The following is a 12658-nucleotide window of genomic DNA, read 5'->3' as shown; positions in this document are numbered from 1 at the left end:
CACCCCGCCCGCCCGCGCCCGTCCCACACGCCCCGCCCGCTAAATGACTCAAGAAACGCGCCCGTTCTCCTTGCTGACGCCGACGGCATCGACGATCTCCGCGACGGCATCCGCGCCACCAAAGCGCCACAAGCGGGCGGAAGGCAAGCCGCCGTCGCGCCCGGTCGGCGCGTCATCGGGCTCGGCCCCCGCGCCGCCGCTGCCGCAGACGCCGCCGCCGCTGGCAACCCCGCCCGTCGCCGTCGCGTCGCCGTCCAAGATGGCCTCGGCCGCCGCCAAGATGGACATCGTGTCGCCCGCCTCCCCCATGGGCCTCCGCCTCACGTCGGACATCAACAAGGCCGCCACCGTCTTCCTGTCCCACGTGCGCCGCACGTTCGCCCGCTACCCTGTCGACTACACCGGCGAGCTCGTCCGCCTGCTCGACGACATCGCAAACTTCACTTGCTCCACCGCCTCCTCCGTCATGGAGCGCTCGGAGCACTTCCAGTACGGCACCGTCGGCACCGGCGTCGACGTCACCGCCGATATGGCCATCAAACGCCTGTACCGAGTCCTCGCCCACGACGGATACTGCTGCATCGTCCTCGCCAAGGGCTGCGACCAGCCGCTCACCTTCTCAGATTCCGTCCTGCACGGCAACTACGTCGTCTGCGTCTCCCCTCTTGATTATGATACTATCGGCTCCGAGGAGCGCAGCGTCGCCGGTATGATGTTTTCTGTGTATAAGAGGAAGTCGTCCGCCTCGCTCCCGGGCCGTGGCATGGATCTGCGTCAGAATCTCGGCGACCAGGTTGCCGCCGGTTACGCTGCCTTCAGCTCTGCCACCACCCTGTGCTACACCATGGGCCACGGCACCTACTCCTTCGTCCTCCACCCCGTCGCCTTGCAGTACTTCCTGCAGCCGGCCATGCGCCTTGCCATCCCAGAAAACCCCATCACCGTCTACGGCGACCGCGCCCTGCTGCATCGTGGCACACCCATCGCCCAGTCCTTGGCCCACATGGTCGACAAGCTCTGCTGCAGCATGTTCACCACGGGCTGCGTCATCGGCGACGTCAACCAGCTCATGCAGACCGGAGGCGTCCTGGTGTCCGAGGGCGTACATCTCATGTGCGAAGCTGCCCCGGTCGCCTTCGTCGTCGAGCAATGCGGCGGTGTGGCCACCGACGAGTGCGGTAATAGGATCCTGGACATGTCCATTACTGAGGACTACAACGTCACTGTCACGCTTTGCATCGGCACACCGGCCAGCCACAAGAACCTTGAGCTCAAGCCCAAGCCTGCGGGAGCCAACGGTGTCAACGGCAATGTGCTCGACCAGTAGATAAGGGGTTTTGGCTATTTTGCATACAAGTGTCCACGTGTGCTCGCTTTCACTCTCCTGCGCTCCTTGCCGCTTTTACGACGACTACCCCCTCCCGCCCCCTTCACTACCTTTTGCATAGATGTCGAGACGTTTCGGTCTCATGGGATTTAAGGGGCATATATTTTCACCAGTAGTCGTTAGGGAATGGAGGAAAGCGGTTTAGGAGGTCGTGGATAGGAAGGCTGATAGGTAAAGGAAAGCAACCGGGTTCGATAGCCAGGTACTTAAGAAAGTCCACAGTCATCCCTCTCAGCTTGTGTGAGAGATACTCGCCACAGATACAAATCCTAACGATGCTCGTCTCAACCAGCATCTGTGAAAATATACAAGTCAATCAACCACTCTTTCTATGCCGGGTGGACCCGCACCACCATATACCGACGCACCGCTCAAATATTCACTCTTGTCGGCATTGATTCTTTCAGCAATATGTTCCGTTTCTGGGCAGCAACAGACTCATCGTCTGGTGTTGATTTCCGAAGCAGTCGAAACAGTCCGGTACCGAGTGGAATGGGTACACCCATGATGATACGTTCCGAAACCCCAGAGATTTCATCCTTTCTGCTGTGAATAGCGGCATCAAACAAATGATCTAGAGTCATTTCGAAACTCGCAAGCATTAATGTCGAAGTCCTCATTTTCTGAATTCCGAAACGCGTGATCCCAAGAACAGTTCCACTCGACGTCATGCAGTCGGCAAGAAGTTTCAAATGGTGATCCGCCACCGACAGGCCATGTGAGCTCATAGTGAACGCAATTTGAGACAGAATCGATTGCCTATTCGAGGTAGAAGAAAAATCAAACCAGTTACAACCAAAAGTGTTAGTAGCTACCGCGGGTGAATGACAACAGACTCCAAGTATCAGGCAGAATAGAAGAAACTCATCGGCCCGAAGCCATAACAACTTACCTTGCACTCTCGATACCAAGAGTCTTTTCAACTGCCATAATGTGATTGCAAGTGACGTTCACTCCATCGACCCCTGGCACAGTCATGACACTTCCTATGTCATCTGACTCAATCGCGAGATGATAAGAGCCTCTCACGCTGTCGCTTTCGCTAATCACTGCCCTCGACACGGCGCCGATACCGCAAACTGGGACGTTTGGTAATTGATGCTTCAATGCTTGCATAAGAAAGTATGGCCGACTTTCCATATCCTTCTTTCGAGCTTCCTTGTTTTTAAGGCGAAGCATATTTTCAAGACCTCTTTTAGAGGTCTCAGCTTTACGGGCAGGCTGTATTCTGAGCTTGTCTGGTCGAATTACGACAATGCCACCCGGCTTGACGCGAATTTTTGAAAACGAGTGCGACACAATTCTCATGGCAACCTCCACGATATCCACATCTAGCTGAAACGCATCAATAACACTCTTATCCAGGCGCACGGCAAGGTAAGAGTCATCGCTGCGGTAGACTTCTTTAATGTACAACGCGATTTCTCCAAGCAGTGTTCGTTGCACGCGGCCCTTGACAATGCGCGCAGCCGTCATCTCTCGGTCAAATACGAGCGGTGCTGTTGTAATCGGTGTCGAAATTCGAGTACTGGCATTGATGATTTCCTTTAGACGCGGAACGCCAAGTGTGATGTTCATTGAGGCAACTCCTGCAAAATGAAATGTCTTCAAAGTCATTTGAGTGCCAGGCTCACCGATGCTCTGGGCACCAATAGCGCCGACTGCAGTGCCTGGTTCCACAGTGGCTTTCCGCACCTTGGCCTGAACGTGCCGTAGAAATTCCTTGACCTGAGATCGTCTCAATCCAAAACTGCTCTCTAGCTCATCTTGCTTGTCGGCAAATTTGATGAGAAATTTCTGTACGTCTTTGATGCAGTGGGCAAGACCGCCGCGATTTTCTTCGTCCTCGCTGGGAAGCAGCTTTGAGGCCAACAGGTCGTCAGATAATTCTTTCACCATCTCTGCCGTGCAGTCTTTGAGCTCATCAGAGCTTAGCCTGGGATCGTCGCTATCCTTCATGGCGCAAGTAACTGCGTCTAAAAGCCTTGAGAAATTGACCGGTTTTCCGTCGTTCGGATCTTCCATCTCTATCGGATCTAGGTCATCGTCTCCGTACCGAATTTGTATCACAGAGCCACTACTTGAACGGACGGTGGAATCGTATTGCACGCTCAGATCTTCCAATGCTTTGACCAGCCGTCGTTGCATGTAACCAGTCTCGGCAGTCTTCACGGCAGTATCAGTCAACCCCTCTCGACCGCTTTGAGCGTGCATGAAGAACTCAGTCGCCTTCATGCCACTAAAGAAACTGTTGGATACAAATCCTTTCGCAACTGGTGAGCGCGCCTTCAAACCCAATTCGAAATGTGGCAATGCCCTTCCAAAGAAACCGTCAGGAGCACGGCCGCCGCCAACAGTTTGCTGCCCTACACACGAAATCATCTGAGATATATTAATGGTGGACCCTTTTGAACCGGCTAGTGCCATTGTCAATGCGGCGTTCGTGCGTACATCGATTTCGTTCAAACAAGCTTTCCCCGCCACGTCTCGAATATTTGACAATTCCTTGTTCAGAACTGCTTCGAGGGTTTCTTCCGGTGAACACCCTGGACGAGGAGCAAGTTTACCAACCCGAAGCTGCTCGATAAATTCTTGACATTTCTCGTACCCATCGTTCACGAGCCTGGCCTTAATTCTCTGTAGCGCCAAGGATGGGGATACATCATCGACCCCGATTGAGAAGCCACCATCCGTGAGCCACCTGGCAGAGAAACGAGCAAGTCTATTCATGGCATATGCAGCAGCTTCGTTTCCACACTCTCTAGCAAGTATGTATAAAACAGACTTCTTTGAGCCATCTCCCAACGATTTCTTCCCAACCTGCCCGCACATGAGTTCTCCTCCGCGAAAGCACACATATGCGTCCTTAGGGCACATGACGCTGTCAAAGAGAGGCCCGACCGAGCCCTTCATCGACCATCCTTTCTCGGGTACTTCTGTGGTAATCATTGCTAAGGAAGGTTGTAGCACAGCCGACTCAGTGAAGCTCTTGTCAGCCATACTAACGCGCTCTTTCGTGGCACCGGCTGACAGGGCCGCACTCTGTATCAGAACGGTGAATAACTGCTTTCCAGTCCACAACTCCATCGGTTTTTGTATAGCTGGTTGAGGGAGAGGTAAAGAAAACTCAGCGCTTGACATGGTGGCTAGTACCCTCGTGAATTCTGCTCTGTCCATGAATACGTCTTTTCTCGTTGAAAGATACGACGACGTAATGAAATCCTGTGTTGCCGCGACTAGAGGTTCCCCATTCTTGGGAGTCATGATATTGTTCACAACACCCATTAGTTCTAATGCCTCAGTTCGAGCCTCTTGAGTCTGGGGGACGTGTAGATTCATTTCATCCCCATCAAAATCAGCATTGTAGGGAGCACAGACGCACTCGTTGAACCGAAATGTTCGATGCGGGCTTATCTTCACACGATGGGCCATGATAGAAATTCGATGTAGACTTGGTTGACGATTGAACAAGACAATATCACCATCGATAAGATGTCGTTCAACAATAGTACCAAATGAAAGCTCTTTTGCGATCTTCTTGCGGTCTCCGTACTTCAAAAACTTTTTAGAACCGTCTTGATATTCAATGTGATTTGCACCGGGGTATTTTTCAGTGCCATTTCTCACCATCTTTCTCAGGAGGTCAATGTTAAACTTTGTTACACGTTCGGGATATGTCAATACTTTGGCAACACGTTGCGGGACTCCAACCTGGTCGATACGAAGGTTGGGGTCTGGAGATATAACAGTTCTTCCCGAAAAATCGACCCTCTTTCCGGACAGGTTCCCTCGGAATCTGCCTGTTTTTCCTTTTAGTCTCTGGCAAATACCACGCAGTGGTTTTGCTGCTCCTTGGACCAGCGGAAGACCAGGTTGGTCGGAGTTGATGTATCTAGCTACCTCATACTGCATCTGATCCCACGCATCAAACACAGTTGCGGTGGTTCCCCCTTTCTCCATGAGCTGCGCAATCGCACTGTTTACTTGTACAATTTCCGCGGCCTTCACAGTTAAATCGTCCTCAGTTGATCCAGCAGAGGGGTCCGCGCACACTGTTGGCCTGATGCACAATGGCGGGACCGGTAAATATTGAACTAGCATTCGTTCGGGTCTTCCAATTTCAGGATCCATATCCAAAAGCTGAACGTCTTCGGCAGGTATCTTTTCAAAAAGCTGTAGAACTTTCAACGGATTCAGGTCATCAGCCGCCTTTGGAATATGTTTCCGCAGGTCAGGGTTATTCTTCGCGGCATTGTGAAACGCCGGGTCCACAAGGAAGAGGTCCTCGTCGTCGTCATTAAGCACATCATCTTCATCATCTTCGTCTTTCTTTTTTGACGGTGGTTTGTTGTCCGCAGGATAGTGCACAATTTTCAGGACAGCTGTTTTCTTGACAGTCCCATTTGCTCGGTCGCAGTACGGACAAAGTGAGACTTTCTTGGATTGCGTCCAGACTTCTCGGAGAATGGATCCACGGATATGGCTTTTGGAAGACAGGGTTGGGTTTCGCAATTTGGTAACATATTTCAGTCGTAAACTTGGCTTGATCATGACATGCGAGCAATGCTTGCAAATCATCTGTAGTGTATTCAACGCTGCTTTAAAGTAACCTGGATGGAAGACAGGCAAGCATAAGCGGATGTATCCAAAGTGCCCGATGCATTCTTGTAGACTTTCTTGGCAAGTTTCACAAACAGCTCGCTTATTGATAGCACCCAGTCTCGGGTCTAAAGTGCCACCCCGTGTCTGCGATCGGTCTTGCGCGTCGTAGAAATCTCTGTTGTTGACTTCAATGTGGGCAGCAGACGCAATTTCTTTCGATGACATGATACCAAATTGGATCGACTCAATTCGCAAAGGTGTTTGCGAAGGATGCAGAGTGTCCTTCGGCTTAATAAAGCGCGGAGGCCGCAGCTCAACCTGAAACTCCTTCCCCTTGGCATCTTTGTCGTTTGCGCTGGTCTGTTGGACTACCGCCAGCACCATTACGTGCAACGGGGTTGGGCACTTTGCCCTGCAGGGAAATTCTGAACAGCCCTGTTCCGCCGGCAGAGAATTTCAAAGCATTCCGAGAGCGTTTTTGCAAGCTGACGCTGAACTGAGCTCTATCCTTTGGTGCAGGACCGATAGGGCAAAACGTGGGTTAAGCTAGGCCGAACGGGCAAACAGCGTTGCTCATACGTAGCAGTCGTTCTGTACGTGCGGAATGGCGACGACCAACGTCTTAATAACTGGCGTCTCTAAATAAATCTTTTCATTTCGATAACTGGGATTTAAGGTGTGATGTCACACCTTAAATCTCAGTCCTGTCAACAGGATATTAATTAATAAAAACAGTTAAGGGGCCATTTCCCATTAGTGCCTCCCCGTGCGGGAGCCACAAAACCGGCACTATTCGGAGACAGCATTAACCTGTGACTGCGTCATGTCGGTTTCCATACACTCGGTAATTAACGTCTGCCTGCTCCGCGTCAGTTCTCTGTCATGTTTGGCAATGAGAAACGCCCGCTTCTCGGCCTAAGACGTGACAGAGCGTCAAACACCTGATGTCAGGTGCGGACTGTCAACAGTCCGCAGCCAAAATTTGCAGTCCTCCAAGCGTTTACGCGATCTCAACGATATTCGATACTGTGTCCGTTCGCCTGTAGATCCATGATTTCTAGCTTCTGTCAGGCGTATACGCGTCGTTTATGTCTTCCCAGGGGGAGGAGCCATAAAGACTGTCGACTGCGAAAGGTGTTCGGTGCTGAGAAGAGCGTTGAAATTTCAGGGATCATGGTAGAGAGAGGGACGGGAGCATAACAAGTGTGACAGATGTGACACGTAGGGGTTTTCGTGTTAGGTCTTTAGGGATGCACTAACCGGATATATATAATTATATATTATATATCCGAATATATTGTACATCCTTCTCCACTTGTAGCATTTCAACGATTTTACAACCCCAACCCGTTGGCTCACCCCAGTCGGAGTTACCAATGTACTGTTTGTAAGAAGAGGTAGGGAGTGTTTGCTTGCTCTGCTCTGGAAAGCAAAAAACAAAGAAGGCAGTGGCATTTGGGCAGAAGGCCCTGTTTAGAGAGGAAGAGAATACAGATTTCCCGACAGTGAAGCACAGTCCAGGCGTCAGGTTTTGCAGTTCGGCAGATATGCTCGGATTCTTTTTACGTCCCCGAGATGAGTTCCTTTTCAGTTCGAGGAACTCCATCTTCACATGATCTTTTTTTATCAAACCAAAAAAAAAAAAAAAAACCCTTCGCGTCACGATAATATTCTCGAAACCAGTACATGTTTACAATGTTGAATTAAATGAATCTTTTCAACACTCAGTAGTCATGTGAAGTTTGTGCCTCCCATCGATCCTCCGTAGCCCGAGGTACAGCTAAGGTTGAAATGAAAAGGACAAGCAAGGAAGAACAACTTCGTAATTACCTCTGTGCAAGCCGCTGGGAAGACTTGGTCTTTTGCTCCCATTTGCCTTTACAACTCACAAGTTAACCCTATGATATCCTATTTTCTAGAATATCTACTCGTAGAGCGATGGCGTATTAACAAGGAAGCTCTGATTGCCGCGGAGAACTGCTTCAACTCAACTGAAACGTAGGAAAATAGTTGCTATTCCAAAGGCTTGTCGTTTCTTTCTAGAATGGCGGTATGAGTCTTCAAGTTTCACTTGGATATTAAGTTTTCTGGCACATCATGTCATTATCTCCAAATCCAGTTCCATGTCGTTATACGCACACTCCGCCCGAGCACATTAGTCCTGCTTCAACTTTCTAAACGCGTCAACATCTGTAGGTTCACGGCAAACTATAAACGGGTGACAGAGAAGTTGTATATCCCCAGCAATCGCCTGCAAACATCCCGTGAGAAGGAACGAACAAATACCCCCATAAATAATATATAGATTTCTGCTTAGGTAGGCCATATCAGTCGTCATCTTCAAACTCAAACTCAGCTGGGTCGGGCAGCCTCATGTGGACGTCCGGAAACCTTTTCTTCGGCGCCATTCGCTTCGCTGCGGGGGCATCCATCAGCAGTTTGTCAAACGCCTCTAAATCATCATGAGACTCCAGTTCCGGTACAACCTCGGGCTCGACAACTACGTTTGCATAACGGTCCACGCCCACATCATCCCAGTCCCTTTCTCGACTGACATTAGCCAACTCCTTTCTCCTTCGCAGACTGTCAATATCTCTCGCAAGCTCGTCCATGCGTTCCGCTTTCTGATCGCCAGCCGTGAGTGCTCGCGCTTCCTCTGTCGCTTTTGCGCCGGCGATGCCCGCCAGACCGATGCCGCACGACATGACCAGGTGGTTTATGAATTCGGGGAGCGCATAGGCTGGCTCCAGGAAGTGAATCGAGAGAGCAGGGCACTGCCGTTTACTTGTGCGGTGTGTTAGACGTCTCCGTCTGGGAGATGTTGTTGAATAGGCGGTTGATTGGAGTTTTTTCTCTCCAAGGAAAGAAGCTTGAGGAGACGTTGGCACAAACGTCAGCTCCCTGTTCTTTGCGAGGTGCATGATGTTTTCAAGCGGTTAAGTACCGAGAACAAGACGGCGGTGTTCTTAAATGCGCCGAAGTCGGCACGTTGCCGTCACCCTGGAGACTAGAGACTCGCAGTATTGTGGGGTAGCATGGTCTGAGGGAAGGGAGGAGAGAGTTTCAGGGTGGGGTTAATATCCAAAAAAATCAACCATGAATGAGAACTGCCTCATTTTCAATGGCTGGTCTCTAAAACCGCCGTGGATCTCGTTATGCTCCAAGACAAATTGTGCATTCTCGATGGCTAAAAGGTCATATGTTGCTACCGCACGAAGTTCGCCCTTATTAAGTTCTTCTATAACGAAACGCGCCAGTTTAAGAACTTGCAGATTGATGCTTCTGAACAACTGCATCTCGACCCATGTCTTTTGAAGGGTATGACAGGAGAACGAATGGCAAGCAACAACGCATCGCCGAGGCAGTGGGGTTTCAAGCATCTTCTCCCCTTGCGCATTCTACATGGAGGCCGGTCACCCTAGACCCTTTAGCGCCGCGGAGGCTTGGCCGCCCGAGGATAGCGAATTTCTCTGTTCGGCCCTTCGCATCACGGTCGGAGCCGCAGGCCAGGCCGCACCGAGCAAGACATGATAGGCGAAAAAATCCTCGTCCAAGAGGTCGACCAATAATTTTGAGAGAAGTTATATCTGCCCAACGTTTGCGAAAGGAAGGGAAATGGAGCGAGGCGAAGCAATTGCTGGAGGGTGTGAAGCAACAGGCTGAGAGAGATCCTAATTATAAGAATGAGGTATTGCATGTGCGAGCGGCACAGCTTCGGCAGGTGAACCCTTCAATGTCTCCAGCGCAGCTTTACGAGGAGCTCTTCAAAATGTCAGAATCGATACCGGCAGCATCAAATGCAACAACTTTTAATGCTATGCTCCTGGGGCTGCGCGACAGCCGGGCGTTACGGCAGGACGACCTTAAAGATGATTCAGACAGTGAACTCGAAGTAGCCCTGAGAATTTTCGACACCATGTTGGAGAAGCAGATAAACCCCGACCACTACACCATGTCGATTTTGTTTCAGATGTGCGCCTTCAGCAGGAGCTCCCACTACCTGGAGATATTCGAGACAAAAGCAAAAGATTTGTTTCGTTTCCAGCCGAACGCCATCTCTGGCTCTGCTCTCTTGTCCGCATGTGCGAAATGTGGGGTGATGGAATCTTTTGAGAGAGTGTTGGATGACCTCCAAGCGAGAAAGACCCCACTGAATGAGAGGGCCTACGCATCGGTCATCTCTGCTTATCATCGTGCTGGTCTTCATTCTAAAGTCATGCATAGTTATCAGGCTGCGATCAACTCTGATTCTGTCAATCCTAACATATTCATTTTCTCCGGGGCGGTGGCATCATGTTGCAAAGCTCGAGATGCGGCTAACTCGCGTCTGGTCTTTGATGGGATGATGCACACGAAAACCGACCCAAACGAAGAAGTTTTAGTGACGCTGTTTGAGACTGCACTGCGCACGGGTGATATTCAGCTTGGACATGACGTTCTCTTTGAATGGGGACCCCGCTATCGTCTGTGTAGGCCGACACTAGAACGCATTTCCAGGCTCGTACATGCCTCAAAGAAATCCTCAACCCCAGCAACGAAAACTTTGGAATTAGTCAAAACTATTATGCGGCGAATGGTGGAGGACATTGACTTGAAACCTGACGTGACTATGCTTAACTCGTGCATATCTACTTTTATTGGGCTTGGATCGATCAGAGACGCTCGGGATGTGCTAGAGAACTGGTTTTCCAAATTCGGATACAACCCGGACGTCGCAACTTACAATGTGCTCATTCATAGTTTGGGCAGGGCTAGGCGCGCGGGAGTAGCGCTCCGCATGTGGGAGGTGATGCTGCAGAGCGGGGTGAAACCAGACCTCGTGTCCTACAACTCTATGCTTGACGTTTTAATTCAATGTGGGAATGTAGAAGAAGCCGTGAAGCTTAATGAAGAGATGAGGAAAGTGCCGGGGATGAAGATTGATGCAACAAGAGTGTTACTTGAGTTGAAAATTTACCGAATAACCAAAGATGCGACAACGGCCATGGCGTTGTTTCGGAGTTGCATCAAAGAAGGAAGTACGTTGGATGCGAAAACGCACGGTTTGCTTCTTACGGTGCTGTTTGAAGCCAGGCGAGCGGATGAGGCGATTTCAGTATTCGGGTGGCTCGTTTGGAAGCGACTCGCGACTGCGGTTGTTTGCAACGTTGTTCTGGACTACACAGGGCGGGTGGAACGGTACCAGGGCGTGTGTTTAGGACTCCTCGAAGGAATGAAGAGGAAGGGAATAGTTTCGGACGAAATCACATATTCCATCGTTATTCGCATTTGCTCGCGCAATGGGTGGATTGACAAGGCTTTCCGGCTGGTCGGAGAAATGCAAGACGTGGGTCTAGGGCTGACGGACACATATGCGTGGACGGCGCTCATAGACGGGTGTGGACGAGTTGGACAGTGGCAGCGGGCTGTGGAGTTGCTAAAGGGGATGCGGGAGGCCAAGGGGACGCTAGCTCTGATCCCGGCGCCAACGACGCATTGTTACAACGCGGCGATCTATGCAGGCAGCATGCGAGGCGGCGGGTGGAAAGTGGCGGTCGAGGTGTATGAAATGCTGCGAGAGGACGATGATCAGGAGGCGGATGCGGTTACGTACTCGGCTATGGCGAGCAGCATCTTGGCGAACCGGCAGGAGATTCAGGAGTGGAGCATTGTCAAGGAGGTTTACGATCAGTTGCGAGAGGCGGTTATAGGGAACGGAGATGTCGGGGAGATTGATCGAGTGCAGCAACGCGCGTCGGGATCGCGGCGGAGAATGGAGAAGGGCGAGGTGAAAAAACTGGTCGCCAAGCTCAAGCGAATGGAGTGGGTGCTCGGGGACGCGGTCAAGGGCAAGCCACGCATCGGGAAGCGACCAGGGAATGATGGTGGCGGCGGAAACGCAGCAAATGGGGAGACGGGGACGGCAGGTTTGGAAACGGAATAGGAAAAATAAAGAGGGGCTGGGAAGGGGGAAGGGCGAAAGACGGAAAGCTATGGCTCGCAGAGTTACAGTATGTGTAGAGGATTTGTGAGGGGAAATGAGGGAATGGACTCAATAGTTGGCGGTGTGGAAGGCAGCGATGTTTGTCGAGCTCACTTATGCTTGTACAGTATGTGCTCGTGATGGGGGGAAGAGAACTTTGTTGGCCGCCGCACTGCGGCATGACGTCCTGCGGAGGACGCGGATCGAGTGGCGTAAGGCCCTGAGGGCCTTTCTTAACCTTCGTGATGCGGGCGTGTGTGTGTGTGCGTGCTGACGGGGATGGCTACACCGGAACGAATTGGTAAACGGTGCGTGGGAATGGTGCGTGGGAATGGTGTACAGGGCCCGGCGAAGGGGAAGGCGTGCCGGCGGCACAGTCCGGGGCTCTAGTTGGGCCGCCGCCACTCTGGCGTCTCGGTCGCGGCGCTGAGCACAAATTGGTTGCCACGTTGCCACGCGGAAGTTGTGGATTCGCGAAAAAGCCTTGTTTTTCGTCAGCTTCCAAACGCCATGAGGTGGACAGTGACCGTCGCTGCGAACAAGGACCTTTGCGGTACCCTAATCCAATACCCGGCCACTGATGGATCCATTGATGACTACGAACCATTCATCGCGGCAAGCAAATCTGTTGGTGCCAAGGTTGTCATGGCCACTGATCTTCTCGCTCTCACAACTCTTAAGTCACCCGGCGAGATGGGTGCCGATTT

At 51.3% G+C, this 12658-nt stretch overlaps 2 protein-coding genes; both read right to left on the bottom strand.

The window, feature by feature from the left end:
* Positions 1 to 290: 290 nt before the first annotated feature.
* On the bottom strand, positions 291 to 6214 carry CHC_T00006864001 (hypothetical protein). XM_005710122.1 is given in 7 exon segments: positions 291 to 1758; positions 1759 to 2146; positions 2280 to 2590; positions 2660 to 3286; positions 3359 to 4252; positions 4358 to 5596; positions 5660 to 6214. The coding sequence occupies 6 exon segments, from the start codon at positions 6212 to 6214 to the stop codon at positions 1759 to 1761; spliced, it is 4014 nt and encodes a 1337-aa protein (XP_005710179.1). The 3' UTR covers positions 291 to 1758.
* A 2102-nt stretch (positions 6215 to 8316) lies between these two features.
* Positions 8317 to 8601, bottom strand: CHC_T00006863001 (hypothetical protein). The gene has a single exon (XM_005710121.1). The coding sequence runs from the start codon at positions 8599 to 8601 to the stop codon at positions 8317 to 8319; it is 285 nt and encodes a 94-aa protein (XP_005710178.1).
* Positions 8602 to 12658: the final 4057 nt, after the last annotated feature.

This window comes from Chondrus crispus, genomic scaffold (assembly GCF_000350225.1).
Source record: "Chondrus crispus Stackhouse genomic scaffold, scaffold_53, whole genome shotgun sequence".
NCBI classification, from domain to species: domain Eukaryota; phylum Rhodophyta; class Florideophyceae; order Gigartinales; family Gigartinaceae; genus Chondrus; species Chondrus crispus.
This window is presented reverse-complemented; position numbering and strand designations above follow the sequence as displayed.